Source organism: Macaca thibetana, chromosome 1, assembly GCF_024542745.1.
Source record: "Macaca thibetana thibetana isolate TM-01 chromosome 1, ASM2454274v1, whole genome shotgun sequence".
Classification (NCBI taxonomy): domain Eukaryota; kingdom Metazoa; phylum Chordata; class Mammalia; order Primates; family Cercopithecidae; genus Macaca; species Macaca thibetana.
In genome coordinates, this window is record NC_065578.1 from 125246256 (window position 1) to 125262479 (window position 16224).

Here is a 16224-nt window from a genome sequence, read left to right on the forward strand (position 1 = left end):
CATAGTGGCTCACGCTTATAATCCTAGCACTTTGGGAGGCTGAGGCAGGAGGATCACTTGAGGCCAGGAGTTCAAGGACACCTTGGCCAACATAATGAGACTCCAACTTTACAAAACAATTAAAAATTACCTGGGCCATGATGGTGTGTGCCTGCAGTCCTAGCAAAAGTTTGAAGCTGTAGTGACCCCTGATTTGTACCATGGCACTCCAGTCTGGGTGACAGAGCAGTACCTTGTCTCAAAAGGAAAAAAACAATAAAAAGAAAAGCAAAGCAAATAAAAACTTGTAGAAACAGAATAAGGTCACATCACACAGGTCCTTGAACGTGAAGGGTAAGAGTTTTGGCTTTATCATGAATCAGCAAAAGCCTTTGAGAAGACTTGTTCAATGGTAGCATGACTATTTACATTTTCATCCAAACTGGCACACATTCGAGATGAAAAAGAAGGTTTGTGATAATATATGTTGAGACAAAAGGCACAATCCCAAACTGTTGCTGGCAAACTGGGATGTTTGGTCACTCTATTAAGGTCACAGGCAATTATTTCTAGAACAGTTCTAATGAAGAAGAGCTAGAGAGAGAAACCAAGAAGGCGAGAGGCAGAGAAACAGCTAAGAAAATACGCACACACAGAGTCATTATAAAATATATGATGTGTGTATGTTTATATAAACACACACATTTAGTGTATATATTATTTGGATATCCGAATACATATGACAAACATATTTATATTTTGCAACTACTTGTGAACTAGCTTCACTCTTCTGCTTATGACCTAGATATCACTAATGTATTATATTGTTCCAGGCTCTGGAGAATTTTAGATGCTCCCCCAGTGTTTCTACCACTGACAGGAAAGAGAGGGCTTTTCCTCATATGTTTGTTCTGGCTGTAGTGCGCCTTCTTCTAATTCATGAATTAGTTTTATGTTGGAAAAGCTCACCATATTGTTGTATACAGACTTGAACCAGATAGGAACTCCTGCGCTTTCCCTTCATCTACTGAAAGTAGAGGGAAAGAAAACACTTTTCAAGCAGAGACAATAGGGGGAAACCTAGGAGGAGGGAGCTGCTGAGGTGAAAAGCTCCTAGAGGCTCTCCTACCATGTCGTGGACAGTGTCCTGCACCTAAGGCCTGGCTTTCCCCCCAGTCCCCCTTTCCCCTTCCATCTCCCCATGTGTGCCTTTCCCTCCTTCCTGACATAGGGTCCTTGGAAACTCCGGGATTTTTCACTCCATGTGGAACGATACAGAGTTCTGGAGTTCTCCTACTCCACACAAATGCCTTCCCTATTCACACTCACAGTCATTCCTACTTCATAGTCAAATACATCAATATACTTAGCAGAGCAAAGGAAGCGGTCTTAAACATTAAAAAAGGAAACAATCAAAAAACCGAACAATCCCGAATCCCAGATTTACACCCCAACCCCTCCATCTTGGAAAGCAGCTATGACTTCAAAATGATACCTATTCCTTTATTGATGCATATGTAGGCATCACATTTTTTAAGGGTCTGTCATCTCACGGACCTTCTACCAGACTCTTTCCTTATATTATTTTACTGGCTGGCACAATACCCTTAGAGATATCTGTATCACTATCTGTACTTTTAAACTGAGGAACAAACAAGAACAACAAACTAAAAAGGAGTCAAGTAAAGTAATTTTCACAAGTACAGACAGACATTAGATGGCAGAACCAGGACAGTTTTCTAGCCTGTCTGACTGCAAGCTCTTAAATATAATGGAATGTATCAGGTCAGCATTTCTTTTCTTTTCTTTTCTTTTTTTTTACAAGCTGTAAGAGAATAAATATTTTAGGCTTTGGGAACCATAGCATCTCTATCCCAGTTACTCAGCTCTCCATTGTAGTGTGAAAAGAACCACAGACACAATCAGTAAAATAAAGAATGTGGCTCATTATCTGAGTCAGAGAAATAAAACTTTATGGAGCGTGAAATTTGAATTTAATATAATTTTTATATGTTGTAAAACATTTTCCTTTTTTGCTTTCTTTTCTCGACAATTTAAACACATAAAAACCTCGCAGGCTATCCAAATCAGGAAGCAGGCAGATTTGGGCTGCAGACAGAAGTTAGCTGACCCCTGGTAGCCTGGGAGGATTACCTAGACTTAAGTGGGAATATGTGAAAGAATCTCTAAATTACAGTCCGAACTCAGCTGCCAAGAGCCAATGAGTTCCACGAGCAACAAGAAGGAACAAAGGAATTGGGAGCCAATGTGCAAAAACTAGAACTAAAAAGCAGTCAAGGCTGGGATTTACCAGGAAGAATGGGGCAGAAAGTCATGTATAAATTGTCCTCACCCTTTTTTTTTTTAAGCAGCCCTACTCCTATTCAGCAGCAGCTGCCCTCAACATGGGGAGGGAGACAGGTGAGGAGCTGCCAGTCACCACCCATCACAGGACCCACGTGGGTATCAGGAGGCGAGTCCTCTCATGCCCAGGCCCTGTCTCACCACAGGAGGCAGAAACTCAGGCTGGGATAAAAGGGCTCAGGGCCAGAGCACCCCATTCACTCACATCCTGAGGTGCTGAAGGACCCTGTGCTGCCTGTGACTTTGGTATGTGTCCTCTGGGAACAGGAGCAGGGGCTTCCACAGAGGGATGCTCAGATCAGGGTAGGAGGGGTGGTGGGCAGGGCCTCCGCGGCTGGAGGCCACGTTGTTAGAGGTGGGGAGTTTTCTTGAGAAGACTGATGGAATAGGGGACAGGGAGGAGACTGGTAATAACTGGGACAGAAAGAAGAACGGGCTGGCTGTGCCTTTGGGCTCCGAAAACACTGCTCTAGGGTGGAGCAGGCCCCTCAGGATGGGAAACCTTGAAGCGCAGAGACCTGGCGCACTCTGATAGGCCACAGGAAGGGAGCCCACCTCTGAAAATACAACCTTGTCCCTGTCTGCAGGGAAGAGCTGGAGCCATGGACAGGGGACCAGAGGCTCCTTTGGGCTTATGGAACTGACATTTTTATGGGTCTGGGATTCGTTCACAAACTTCTCAGGTTGATTAGGACACACCAAGCCTGAGACCCACCATGCCAGCCCATCAGCTTTAGCAAGTGGTGAGCTGAGGAAGTCTGAGCTCCAGCCTGAGATCAAGAGGCCAGGATTCAAATTCCAGGGCTGCAGGAATTTATGGGTTTGTCTGTCTCTGCTTCAACAAAGTGAGTTTACTGAGCCAGGAATATCCAAGATCTTTCGTAGTATGGATCTTACAGAGTAAAACTACCTTGCAAGTTACAAAAGGTAGTGACTATTTTTTGTCTTTAAGAAATAATTTTCCCTAAATGACCTATAAATCATTTAATTTCAGGATGTGAAGACATATTTGGAATAATTTATTCATTCACTTACAACACTTTAGACTGTCAAATGCATTTTGTAATATTGTTTGGTCTTAATTTACTATTTTGTGTAACGGATAACATACAAGGGTATCCAGAGCTTGCAAAGAGATGATGAGAGAATTTGGGGAAAGTATTGGAAGTGAAACTACTGGACATGATGTTTCTATAAGTATAAGTCATGCTAAGACTGTCAGAGGGGCAGGGGTGACCTCTGCCTAGGTCTGATTTTCTGTCTGACTCTCCCTCAGCTCCTAAGTACCTACTGCCGAGATGTCCTGCCAGCAGAGCCAGCAGCAGTGCCAGCCCCCTCCCAAGTGCACCCCCAAGTGCCATCCCAAGTGTCCCACCCAGAAGTGTCCCCCAAAGTGTCCCCCTAAGTGCCCTCCAGTCTCTTCCTGCTGCAGTGTCAGCTCCGGAGGCTGCTGTGGCTCTAGCTCTGGGGGCTGCTGTGGCTCCAGCTCTGGGGGCTGCTGCAGCTCTGGGGGAGGTGGCTGCTGCCTGAGCCACCACAGGCGCCGCAGGTCCCACTGCCACAGACCCCAGAGCTCTGACTGCTGCAGCCAGCCCTCAGGGGGATCCAGCTGTTGCGGAGCGGGCAGCGGCCAGCATTCTGGAGGCTGTTGCTGAAGTGGACCTTGACTTCCTCTTCCTTCCGATTCTGCCTGAATAGCTGAGAGGTTCCAGCAAAAGCTTGAAGTCTTGCCTGGAGAATCCCTCTGGCCTGGTGTCAGGAAACCCAAAATCTTTCTCCTTAATGGCGTTCAGAGACTTTCTTCTGCATATCCATGGCTTCCCTGGGAACGCAAAGCACACACCCAGTTCCTCCACAGTTCACACTGCTGTATCCTGCTGCCTAAACTGAAGAAATAAAGTCCAGAATCTGCTCCCCAACTTGTTACCAGCCTGCTTGATTTTCCTGTTTGTGTCATCCTTGTTCTGCTCCCCTGTGTCTGCTGGTGGCTGCTGAGGCCTTGGTGGACAGAGGATGGGGAAAGGGTTCAGGAGGAAAAAGCTTGCATTTTTGTGTGTTTTGTGTTTTTTCTTCTTTCTGTGTTTTCCTTTTAAAAGAAGGGACCGAAGTAGTTTCAAGAAGCATTGTTCTTTCAACTTCTGGTTCCTTTCGTGTTTGTAACTGTGTCCCTCAGGCATGACCAGGAGGCCGACTTCATCCTCCTTCCCACTATCACCTCTTCACTCTTGTGTTCCTCGGTCCCCACTCCTTCCACTAACAATCTCCCCGGACTCCTCCTCCGTATTGTATGTGCATGCATTCACACACACATATGTACATGCACATAGGTGAAATGAATTTGCATTGTAAAAAAATTAAATCACATTTAGTGCTGTATAATTTGCATGCAATAAAATTCAATAAATTTAAATGCAAATTTAAATGAGTTTTGTCAGCTATTTATAGCTGTATAACCACAATTGCAATAAAATACCAAAAATGTAGTTAATTTATTGAGAAGATTTTCAAAATAACACAAAATCTAGAATACATAAGTGAAAATGTGGTACAGTTAACCACATTAAAATTAAAGTCTAAGTATCAGATAGTACCACTAAAGGCATGGAAGGATAAAAAATTAACTTGGGAAAATTATAACATATGTGATAGGGGATGACTCATATTGGTAAGAAACATAGAGTTCATGAAAATTGAGTAAACAAATGTTCCTATAAAAGTTTTGGCAGAATTCATACTTAATTCTCAAATAATTAATGAAGAAAATCAATAACTTCTGAAATTACATTTTAAAAGCAATTTAATCTCATTAATAAAGAAAAAGCATAGCTCATCTTTTAGGGATGAGAACTCATCTATTGGTTCATAAGTTTTTTGTGAGCTTTTTAGCTCACAAAACATTGCTGTTGAAGCTGTGTGGAAATGATCACTTACTCTTTGTAATTTAGAATGCTAACTGGCATAACAATTCATGCAAAAGATTTGGTGACTAATTTATTCATTTAACAATACTTATCGGATTTCTAGTATTAGGCAAATGAGACACAATATAATAATAAAAAATAGATATTTAAGAGTGTTCACTGCTGAGGTGACATCAAATGATGACATAAGATGGTAAATAAGGAATCTCCAGGCTCTAGCTCACTTCAGAGACATTGGACAATGACGTACAGACCAAAACATCTTTCTGAAAACTTTAAAAACAAGGTAAGAAGCTTCAGCAACCAAGCAAATCTTTAATAAAGAAAGTAACCATACTCAAATGGTAGGAAATTTTGTGGTGCTTTTGCTCACCCCTACCTTTTCCCATCTTATGCATAATGTGGTGTGGTCAGAGGAGGCTGCACAATTTCTCAGCCTTTCTTACAGATGGAAGGAAAAGAGTGGAACTTGCATGCAAGATTGTAGGTTGTGTGAGGACTGTGTGAGGAACTGATTTGTGTCTTACCTGACTTTAGAGCACCAATGAGTCAATGGCATAGTCTGGATATTCGGCTGAAGGCTGCTGAAAGCAGAGGCTGCACTGTGGCATGAAACAGCTGCAAGGGGACTGCAGACTTGCAAGTGCCTAAAGATAAGAGATTAGCAGCAGAGGAACAAAATTGGCAAAGGCTCCAAGAAGAAGCAAGAGTAAGACTCTGAAAAATTTAGACATTTAAAAGCAGTCAGGGAACTGAAACAAAAGTGTCTGTGCACACACACAAACACAAACACAAGCACAAACACATGCTCAGGGAAGGTGCATCCCCAGGACAGGTTTGAGAGCACTCTGAGCCTTCACACTACACTGAAGGTTTTCCACTGCACAGAGCCAGCTCCCAAAGGTGGAGAGACATGGTTGTTTTTGCAAACATCTAATTTTCAACAACAACAACAAAAACACAAGGCGTGCAAAGAGACAGAGAATTGACCTATTTACAGAAACAAAATATATCTCTAGAAACTGACTTTAAAGAAACACAAGCCAATGAATTCTTTGAAGAAGCTTTAAAACAACTGTCTTAAATGCTCAAAGAATTAAAGGAGAACACACAGAGAGTACCAATAAAATTAAGAAAATTATGTATTAACAAATAAAAATATCAACAGATAGAAATTATTTTTACAAAGACTCACACAGAAATTCTGGGGCTGAAGAATACAATAACTTCATAGAAAAATGATTCAGAGAAGTTCAACAGCAGAGTCAAAGAGGCAGAGCCAAGAATCAGTAAATGGAAGACAAGTTATTTGAAATTACTGAATTTGAGGAGGAAAATGAAAAGAAAATAAAGTGAAAAGAACCTAAGAGACTTATTAGACAAATTAGACTTTAACTCAAAGACTGTTACGAAAGACAAATAAGGACATTGCATAATGATAAAAGAAATAATTTAACAAGAATATAGAATCATTATAAACACATATGTGCCTCAAATCAGAACTCTGACATATATGAAGCAAATACTGACAGAATTAAATGGAGAAATGGAGAGGTCTTCAATAATAGTAAGAGACTTCATATTCCACTTTCAGTAACAGATAGAGAACAACCATGCAGAATATCAATAAGTATACAGAGGACGTGGAATACACTATACATCAATTGGACCAAAAAGACATATGCAGAACACTCCACCTGAGATCAGCAGAGTACACATTTATCTCAAATACACATGCAACATTCTCCAGGATGGGCCACATACGGAAGCCCACAAAACAAATCTTAATAAATGTTAAAATACTGAAACTATACAAAGTATTTTTTTCCAACTACAATGGAATAAGACTAGAATTCAGCAGCAAAAGGAAAACTGGAAAATCCACAAATATGTGGAAATTAAACAACACACTCTTATACAACCAATGGGTCAGAGTAAAAATTACAAAGGAAATTATAACACATCTTGAGAAAATGAAAATGAAAACGCAGCATACCAAAATTTATGAGATGAAGAGAAAGCAGTGCTAAGAGAGGAATTTATACCTATAAACTCTTACATTAAAAAAGAAAAAAACCTCAAATCAGCAACCTAGTTTTACACCTTAAGACTTAAGAAACAAACAAACAAAATAAAAAAAAAAAAACAAAAAAACAAAAAACAGTCTGCATCAAAGCTGGTAGAAGGAATGAGGAAATAAAAAAAAGATATAATAAATGAAACGGCCGGGCGCGGTGGCTCAAGCTGTAATCCCAGCACTTTGGGAGGCCGAGACGGGTGGATCACGAGGTCAGGAGATCGAGACCATCCTGGCTAACCCGGTGAAACCTCGTCTCTACTTAAAAAAATAAAAAAAGCCAGAGGTGGCGGGCGCCTGTAGTCCCAGCTACTCGGGAGGCTGAGGCAGGGAAATGGCGTGACCCGGGAGACGGAGCTTGCAGTGAGCTGAGAATTGCACTCCAGCCTGGGCGACAGAAGACTCCGTCTCAAAAAAAAAAAAAAAAAAAAAAAAAGAAACAAAAAATAGAAAAATCAATAGTGAAAGTCAACAAAACCAAAAGTTTGTTCTTTGAGAAGAAGACCACCAAAATTGATAAACCTTTCACTAGCTTGATGAAGAAAAAAGAGAAGAATCGAAGAGCTAAAATAAAAAATGAGAGGTAAGGCATTACAACTAACTCATAGAAATAAAAAGTTATAGGAGAATACCATGAACAATTGTATGCTAAATTGGATAACCTAGATGAAATGGATAGACCCCTAGAAACAAATCTGAACAGATCTATAACTAGCAAAGAGATTGAATCCGTAATCAAAACTCTGCCAACAGAATAAAGTACAGGACCAGACAGCTTCACTCATTAATTCTACCAAACATTTGAAGAGAAATCAACACGATTCTTAGTCAATGCTTCCAAAAAATTGAAGAAAAGAGGACACTTATGAATTCATTCTCTGAGGCCAGCATTATTCTGATGCCAAAGCCAGAAAACTACATAACAATGTCTTTGGTGATATTGAGGGATGATAAAAATCCTCAACAGCACATTAAAAGGATTATACACTATGACTAATTGTGAATTATTCCTCAAATAACAAAACCGATCTTGAAGAAGAAAAATATAGTTAGAGTCACACACTCCTGACTTTAAAACTTATCACAGACAGACATAGTGGTGCATATCTATAGTCTCAGCCACTCAGGAGGCAGAGGATAGAGGATCTCTTGAGCCCAGGAGTTCTAGACAAGTCTGAGCAACATAGTGAGACCTTGTCTCTAAAAAAAAAATAAAAATAAATTAATACAATTAATTACAACAAAGTAACCATAATGAAAATAGTGTTTTATTGGCATAAAGGTAGACATATAGGTCAATGAAATAGAAGAGTAGCAGAGAAACTTAAAATAAATAAATCCTCACATATATGGTCAAATTATTCTTTTTTTGTCCAGAAACAGGATCTTGCTATGTTGCCCAGGCAGGACTCAAACTCCTGGACTCAAGCAATCCTCCTGTCTCAGCCTCCTGAGTAGCTGGAACTGTAGGCACAAACTATCATGCCCAGCTGATCAAAATGACTCTTGACAAGGGTGCCAATACCACTCAATGGAGAAAGGACAATCTTTTCAACAGGTGGTGTTGGGAAATTTAGATATGCACATGCAAAAGCATGAAGTTGGACCCTCAGCTTACACCATACACAAAAATTAACTCAATAAGGATCAAAGACATAAACATGGAGTTAAAACTACAGGCTGGGTGTGGTGGCTCACACCTGTAATCCCAGCACTTTGGGAGGTCAAGGCAGGAGGATCACAAGGTCAAGAGACAGAGACCAGGCTGGTCAACATGGTGAAACTCATCTCTACTAAAAATACAAAAATTAGCTGGGCATGGTGGCACACACCTGTAGTCCCAGCTACTTGGGAGGCTAAGGCAGGAGAATCGCTTGAACCTGGGAGGTGGAGGTTGCAGTGAGCCGAGATCATGCCACTGCATTCCAGACTGCTGCCTGACAGAGTGGGACTCCATCTCAAAAAAAAAAAAAAAATTCCTAGAAGGAAACATAGGAGGAAATCTTCATGACATTGGATTTGACAATGATTTCTTGGCTATGATCCCAAAAGCACAGGCAACAAATGTAAAAATAGACAAATTAGACTGCATAAACATTAGAAATGTATGTGCATCAGTGAACAAAATCAATACCATGAAAAGGAAATCTTTGTTATGGGAGCAAATATTAGCAAATCATGTATCTGGTAATGGGTTGCTATCCAAAATATGTAAAGAACCCCCACAATTAAACAAGTAAACAAAAAAACCTTATTAAAAATGGGAAAAAAAGACTTGAATAGGCACTTATCCAAAAGAAATTTACAAATGGCCAAAGGATACATGAAAATATACTCAACACCATTCATAATTAGATTAAATTATTTAAAGAAAAATCCACCATGAGATACCACTTCAAACCCAAGAGAATGGCTACTATAAAAAATAAAGCAAAACCAAACAGAAAATGACAAGTGTTGGTGAGGATGTGGAGGAATTAGAATGCTTGTGCACTGTTGGTGAGCATGTAAAATGGTATAATTACTATGAAAACGAGCATGGTGATTCCTCAAAAAGTTAATAGAATTAACATACGATCCAGCAATTCCACTTCTGGGTATATGCAATCCAAAAGGATTGAAAGTAGAGTCTTGACAGGTTACTTGTACACCCGTGTTCACAGCTTTATTATTCACAATAGCTAAAAGGTGGAAGCAAAGCAAGCATTCACCGCTGGATGATTATAGAAACAAAAGGAGGCATATACATACAATGTGATATTACATGGCCTTAAAAAGCTAAGAAATTTATGCACATGCTACAATATGAATGAATCCTAAAGATATGCTAAATCAAAAAGTCACAAAAACACAAACACTGTACGATTCCACTTATGTGAGATACAAGGAGTAGTCTTTTTCATAGAAACAGAAAGTAAAATGGTGATTGCCAGGGGCTGGGGAGAGGGAGTAAGAGAGAACTGTTGTTTAATGGGTGTAGAGTTTCAGTGTTGCAAGAAGACAAAAATTCTAGAGATCGGTTATACAACTATGTGATTCTATTTAACATTACTAAACTGTACACTAAAAAAATGATTAAGGCAGTAAATTTTGGATTATGTATTTTACCAAATTTTTTAAGAAAAGTGTTCACTGCAAGAATTTAGGAGAGTTCAGCACAGTTGCAGTATATCAATATATTAACAATTATAACAATAACCACAATAAAAATATTTTAAAAGATACTATTTAAATAGAACAGAATTTTCTTCCAGACTTTAATAGCATTTTTTCATCACTGTAATTGTTTAAAGGGTTGTAGATATGGAAAGAACAAAACAAAGACTACTAACTTAACTTGTTACTGGTTATAGAACACACACACAAAAAATTATTCCATTTGAATTATTTCTGGTTAGATCTCAATAGTATTCACTCACTTCCCATAAGCTGGTGAATTTTTGACTACCTAAAAGAGAAAAAACCTTGACAAATAGGAAATTTCAGAAAGTCAATACTTTGCTGGACAAGATATCTTATTTGACCTAATAGCAAAGCCATGATATCTCACAGCCAAGATTCAAGTTCCAATCTTCCTAATACAACTATGTTGCTGACTCATCACCTACATCCAAGTTAGGTCAGTTGAGAGCTTGGGTGTTGCCCTGCATAAAGACGGAGGCATGGACCAGATGGCATCCCAGCCCCATCATCCTAGATACCAGATGTTGAACTTCTGAGTAGACCTGCCATTGTGACAACCTGGGAATCAATGTCCTGACCACTCCCCCATTACTAAGCCCTTTGGAACAATCTGGGCAGGAGAACAAACATCATACCCAGGAGAGATGGTGGCAGACCTCTCAGGGTGATGTGGCCCACACACCTCAATAAGCGTGTCTCAGAGTGTGTCTCCTATGAGGGTGACCTGAGTCATAAGGAATAGCTATTTATAAACTGTAAATCAATGCTAATACCAATGAGAGGATTTAAAAGTCATTAAATATCCATTGTGCGCATAGCCTTGTGTTGAAAAATGTAGGTAAAGAAATATGAAACACCCAAGGCAGACCATCAAAGAATTTACTATTATGTCATTAGAGTGATACGCCACAGGAAGGGGAAAAAATTGGGATTGAGCCACACTGTCCTGGAAGGACAGAGGCCATGGCATGCACTGCAGGGAGAAGCATAATCAAAGTACAGAATATAATCCAGTTCAGTTTCAGAACATTTCTGAAGGTAGACAACAAAGGCTTAAACTAAAGACACAGTCTTACTTCACTGCAGGAATTTGGACATTTGCCCTTATACAGTGTGTAATCATGAACACGACTTTACTAATGACTTAGCGTTAATTATGCACAGGGATGGGAGAATGTTTTCTTGGATGTCATAAAAGAACAGAATCAAAGACACACTACAAGTGTTTGGAGATACTACGTTGTCAGAGGAGTCTAGGCAGCTGTAATAGTTGATGCTCTGAGAAAGGGGGTACCCACACACACACCTCTCTCTCAATATGTAAGCTCTGTGTATGTGTTTATAAATACACATGTATCTCCACCAGGTTTTGGTTAGGGTCACCATGTCCATTGTGACCTAGACATCATTCCCAAGTTCTGGGCATCTCCAGAGTCTGTCAGGGGCTGGGAGGAAGAGGACTTGTCCCTCATATGATTTAATCTGGCTTTTCTTGGTCTTCCTCTGAAGAAATAGTTTAATTTGTGGATAACCTTGCAGTCATGGCTGTCTTAGTGACTAGTGTGTCCTAGAATGAACAGGAGCCCATTTCATTAATATCCTAAAAATGTAAAAATTCAAAACATTCCATTCATATAAATCCTGTGGACATGTAGAAAGCTAGTGATTCTAGTGGAGAGAGAGGACAGGGGCTTCCAAAGTAGCAGCATAAACACATTCACATTAAATATTAAGGACTCTTGTTCTTAAAAGGCCCCCATCCCCTTATGTTCCAGGACGGGGTCCCACCAGCCATTTGACCCCACATGAAGCATAGGCTTATAATGTCTCACAACCATGTCTCTTTTCTTTCTCTTTCTCATCTGTGACCATCATCCGGTGCTCCCAGTGTGAACCCAGAAAAGTCCAGATTCTCACACTAATACTAAGAGCAGAGCTGGGGCTTCTTGTTTCTCTAATGAGCTGCTTCCTGCGTCACATCTCAGTGCTGGCACATCAAGGACCCCACCAGAAGAAAAGGGCTATTTAAAAGCAAACAGATCACCAACAGCCAGACTCACTCTCATTAGAAAAAAGCTGCCCTTTGTTTGTTAAAGATCAGCATATTCACTCTGTATTCAGCAAGGTATGAATGTTTCACTTATTCAGAGCCTACAACATTTCAGTCTCTCTGACGGGCACCTTTTCTCTTTTTTGTGTTAATCTATTGACTTTCACAACTAACTAATTCTTCTGTAACTAATTCTTTTCCATCTTCCAGCTTTATGGTTTAAAAAACCGTACAGGCTAAATACTTTCAACAGTTCCACCTCGCAGGGCCTCGTCCTGGGCCGGGTTCTACTTCAAGGGTTTTACTTGTATAGATGTCTACATTGCACCCACAGCACACAGCTTGGTGGTGCACAGGGACAGAAGTAAACATGCATGGAAACCTCAGGGATTAGTACTTCAACTTCAACCCAGGCTACATGGAGCATCAGGTACTTCGGAAGAGACAGAAATGAGATAGGTCCTAAGTTCTAAGACTGAGAACTGAGAGGCTCTCAGGGAAGCAGCCTTCAAGTAAATGAGGTGGGTGATGGTAGCAGTTATCCTGGAACCCCATTTCAAGTAGGCACTTTCCTATCTGGGAGTGGCTGCTTTGAGCCTGGGGAGAGAGGTAGGTGAGGAGCTGTCAGTCACCACCCATCACAAGACCCACGTGGGTGTCAGAAGGAAGGTCTTCTCATGCCCAGGCCCTGTCTCACAGCTGGGGCAGAGCCCAGGCCAGGATAAAAGGGCTCGGGGCCAGACCACCCATCCACTCACCTCCTGAGGTGCTGAAGAACCCTGTGCTGCCTGTGACTCCGGTAAGAACAGGAGCAAGGATGCTTAGAACAGAGCAGGAGGGAAGGAAGGGCGGGGCCTCAGGGGCTAGGGTCATGTTGTCAGAGGTGGAGGGTTTAGAAAAGACTGAAGGGGCGGGGGCAAAAAGGGGTCTGGCACTAACTGGGAGCAGAAAGGAGAAGAGGAAAAGAGCTGGCTGGCTGGCTGTGCCATGTGCCTTTGAACTCCAGAGGAAACAAACTGCTCTGGGATGAGGTGGGTGGTCCAGAATGGGAACCTTGAAGCAGAGAGACCTGCTCCACTCTGGCAGCCCACGGGAGGGAAGCCCACTTCTGAAGATACAACCCTGTCTCTGCCTGCAAGGGAAGAACTAGAGCTGTGGACATGGGACTAAAGGCTCTTTGGGGTTTGTGAACCCCACATTTTCATGGGTCTGAGATTTGTTCACAAACTTCCCAGCTTGGTTAGCACTCACCAAGCCTGAGACCCACTGTGTCAGCCCATCAGCCTGAGCAGATGGTGAGTGAGGAAGTCTGAGCTCCAACATGAGATCAGGGGGTCAGGGTTCAAGTACTAGGTCTGCAGCAATTGCTGAGTTTATCTCTCTCTATCGAAGTGAGTTTACTGACTAGTAGTCTCCAAGATCCTGTGCAATGCTGACCTTCCCAAGTAAAATTGTCTTGCAAGTTATGACCAGGGAGAATGACTGCCTCTTCTCCTTTAAAAATAAATTTTCCTTAAATGACTCGTAAATCAGACAATTTCAGTCTGAAGACATATTTGTAATAATTTCTTCCTCTATTGACAACACATTAGCATCTTAGATGCATTTTGCAATATTGTTTAGTCTTAGTTTACAATTGTCTGACATTCAAAGATATCCGAAGCTTGAAAAAGATGATGTGAGCGTTTGAGGAAGTTATTGGAAATAAAACTACTGAAGATGATGCATTTATACGTGAGAGATGCTAAGAGTGTCACAGGGGCAGAGGTGGCCCCTGCCTGCATCTGACTTGTTATTTGACTCTCCTTCAGCTCCTGAACACCCACCGCCAAGATGTCCTGCCAGCAGAGCCAGCAGCAGTGCCAGCCCCCTCCCAAGTGCACCCCCAAGTGCCCTCCCAAGTGCCCCGCCCCTAAGTGTCCCCCAAAGTGTCCCCCTAAGTGCCCTCCAGTCTCTTCCTGCTGCAGTGTCAGCTCCGGAGGCTGCTGTGGCTCTAGCTCTGGGGGCTGCTGTGGCTCCAGCTCTGGGGGCTGCTGCAGCTCTGGGGGAGGTGGCTGCTGCCTGAGCCACCATAGGCGCCGCAGGTCCCACTGCCACAGACCCCAGAGCTCTGACTGCTGCAGCCAGCCATCGGGGGGCTCCAGTTGCTGCGGAGGGGGCAGCGGCCAGCATTCTGGAGGCTGTTGCTGAAGTGGACCTTGACTTCCTCTTCCTTCCGATTCTGCCTGAATAGCTGAGAGGTTCCAGCAAAAGCTTGAAGTCTTGCCTGGAGAATCCCTCTGGCCTGGTTTCAGGAAACCCAAAATGTTTCTCCTTAATGGCGTTCAGAGATTTTCTTCTGCATATCCATGGCTTCCCTGGGAACGCCAAGGCACACACCTAGTTCCTGCGCAGCTCACACTGCTGTATCCTGCTGCCTAAACTGAAGAAATAAAGTCCAGAATCTGCTCCCCAACTTGTTACTAGCCTGCTTGATTTTCCCGTTTGTGTCATGCTTGTTCTGCTCCCCTGTGTCTGCTGGTGGCTGCTGAGGCCTTGGTGGACAGGGGATGGGGATAGGGTTCAGGAGGAAAAAGCTTGCATTTTTGTATGTTTTGTGTTTTTTCTTCTTTCTGTGTTTTCCTTTTAAACCAAGGGCCTGAGGTAGTTTTAAGAAGCATTGTTCTTTCAACTTCTGGTTCCTTTCGTGTTTGTAACTGTGTCCCTTAGGCATGGCCAGGAGGCCGACTTCATCCTCCTTCTCACTGTCACCTCTTCACCCTTGTGTTCCTCGGTCCCCACTCCTTCCACTAACAATCTCCCCGGACTCCTCCTTCAGATTGTATGTACACGTAGTAGACATATAAATATAAGTGTGTGTATGTGTATATATACACATATATTTTCATATACACACATTATATGGAATAAATCTTTAATTTTTAAATCTAAATCACTTTTATTGATGCATAATTTTCACACAATAAAACTCCTTTTTAAAATATGCGATTCAATTAGTTTTACCAAATGTATACACTCTTGTAACCACAATTACTAGGAACACTCTAAAACTGTAGTTGATTATTTATTAATCATTATTTGCAGTAAGGTTTAAAAATAGGCTATAAGTTTATAGATTTATTTCTGGATTTTCTGTTTTGTTTTTTTGGTCCATACGTCTGTTTTTATGCCAGTACTATACTGTTTTGGTTAGTATAACTTTGTAGTATAATTTGAAATCAGGTAACATGATGCCTTCAGATTTATTCTTTTTTGCTCAGGACCGCTTTCGCTATTTGGAGTCTTCTAGGGTTCCATAAAAATGTTAAGCCTTTTTTTTTTCTGTTGTATTAATCAGGGTTCTCCAGAGGGACAGAACTAATAGGATATATGTATACATGAAAGGGAGTTTATTAGGGCAAATTGGCTCACATGGTATTTCAACAGAGATTGCACTGAATCTGTATATTGCTTTGAATACTGCAGACTTTTTAACAATATTAATTCTTCCAGTTCATGAGGCTGAGACACCTTTCCATTTGTTTGTCTCTTCTATTTCTTTCATCAGTGCTTTTAGCTTTTGTTGTAGTTCTTTCACTTCTTTCGTTAAATTTATTTCTGGCTATTTTATTTTTTGTGGCTATTATAAATGAGATTGTTTTCTTGATTTC

General features: G+C 41.3%; 3 protein-coding genes across 21 annotated transcripts in view; 2 read left to right on the plus strand and 1 right to left on the minus strand.

Annotated features, from left to right (window-relative positions):
• Positions 1–16224, plus strand: part of S100A1 (S100 calcium binding protein A1) — a 1186348-nt gene that overhangs the window by 324071 nt on the left and 846053 nt on the right. Inside the window, exon 1 of one of the 19 annotated variants that reach the window (XM_050754141.1) lies at positions 2726–2735. The exons of 17 other annotated variants lie outside the window; for them this stretch is intronic. The gene's annotated coding sequence lies outside the window, so the exon portion shown is untranslated. Of the gene's footprint in view, positions 1–2725; positions 2736–13486; positions 13491–16224 lie in introns of those variants that run through there. One more of the 19 variants, XM_050753859.1, reaches the window with a different exon arrangement.
• S100A8 (S100 calcium binding protein A8) overlaps positions 1–16224 on the minus strand; it is a 675486-nt gene that overhangs the window by 46080 nt on the left and 613182 nt on the right. The window lies entirely within an intron of this gene.
• LOC126934893 (late cornified envelope protein 1C-like) lies at positions 2539–4765 on the plus strand. The gene is made up of 2 exons (XM_050755784.1): positions 2539–2589; positions 3620–4765. Exon 2 carries the CDS (start codon positions 3642–3644, stop codon positions 3996–3998), a length of 357 nt encoding a protein of 118 aa, XP_050611741.1. The 5' UTR covers positions 2539–2589; positions 3620–3641; the 3' UTR covers positions 3999–4765.

Excerpts from the sequence above, each read along its gene's own strand:
- LOC126934893 (XM_050755784.1), top strand. The coding sequence starts at position 3,642 with ATGTCCTGCCAGCAGAGCCAGCAGCAGTGCCAGCCCCCTCCCAAGTGC.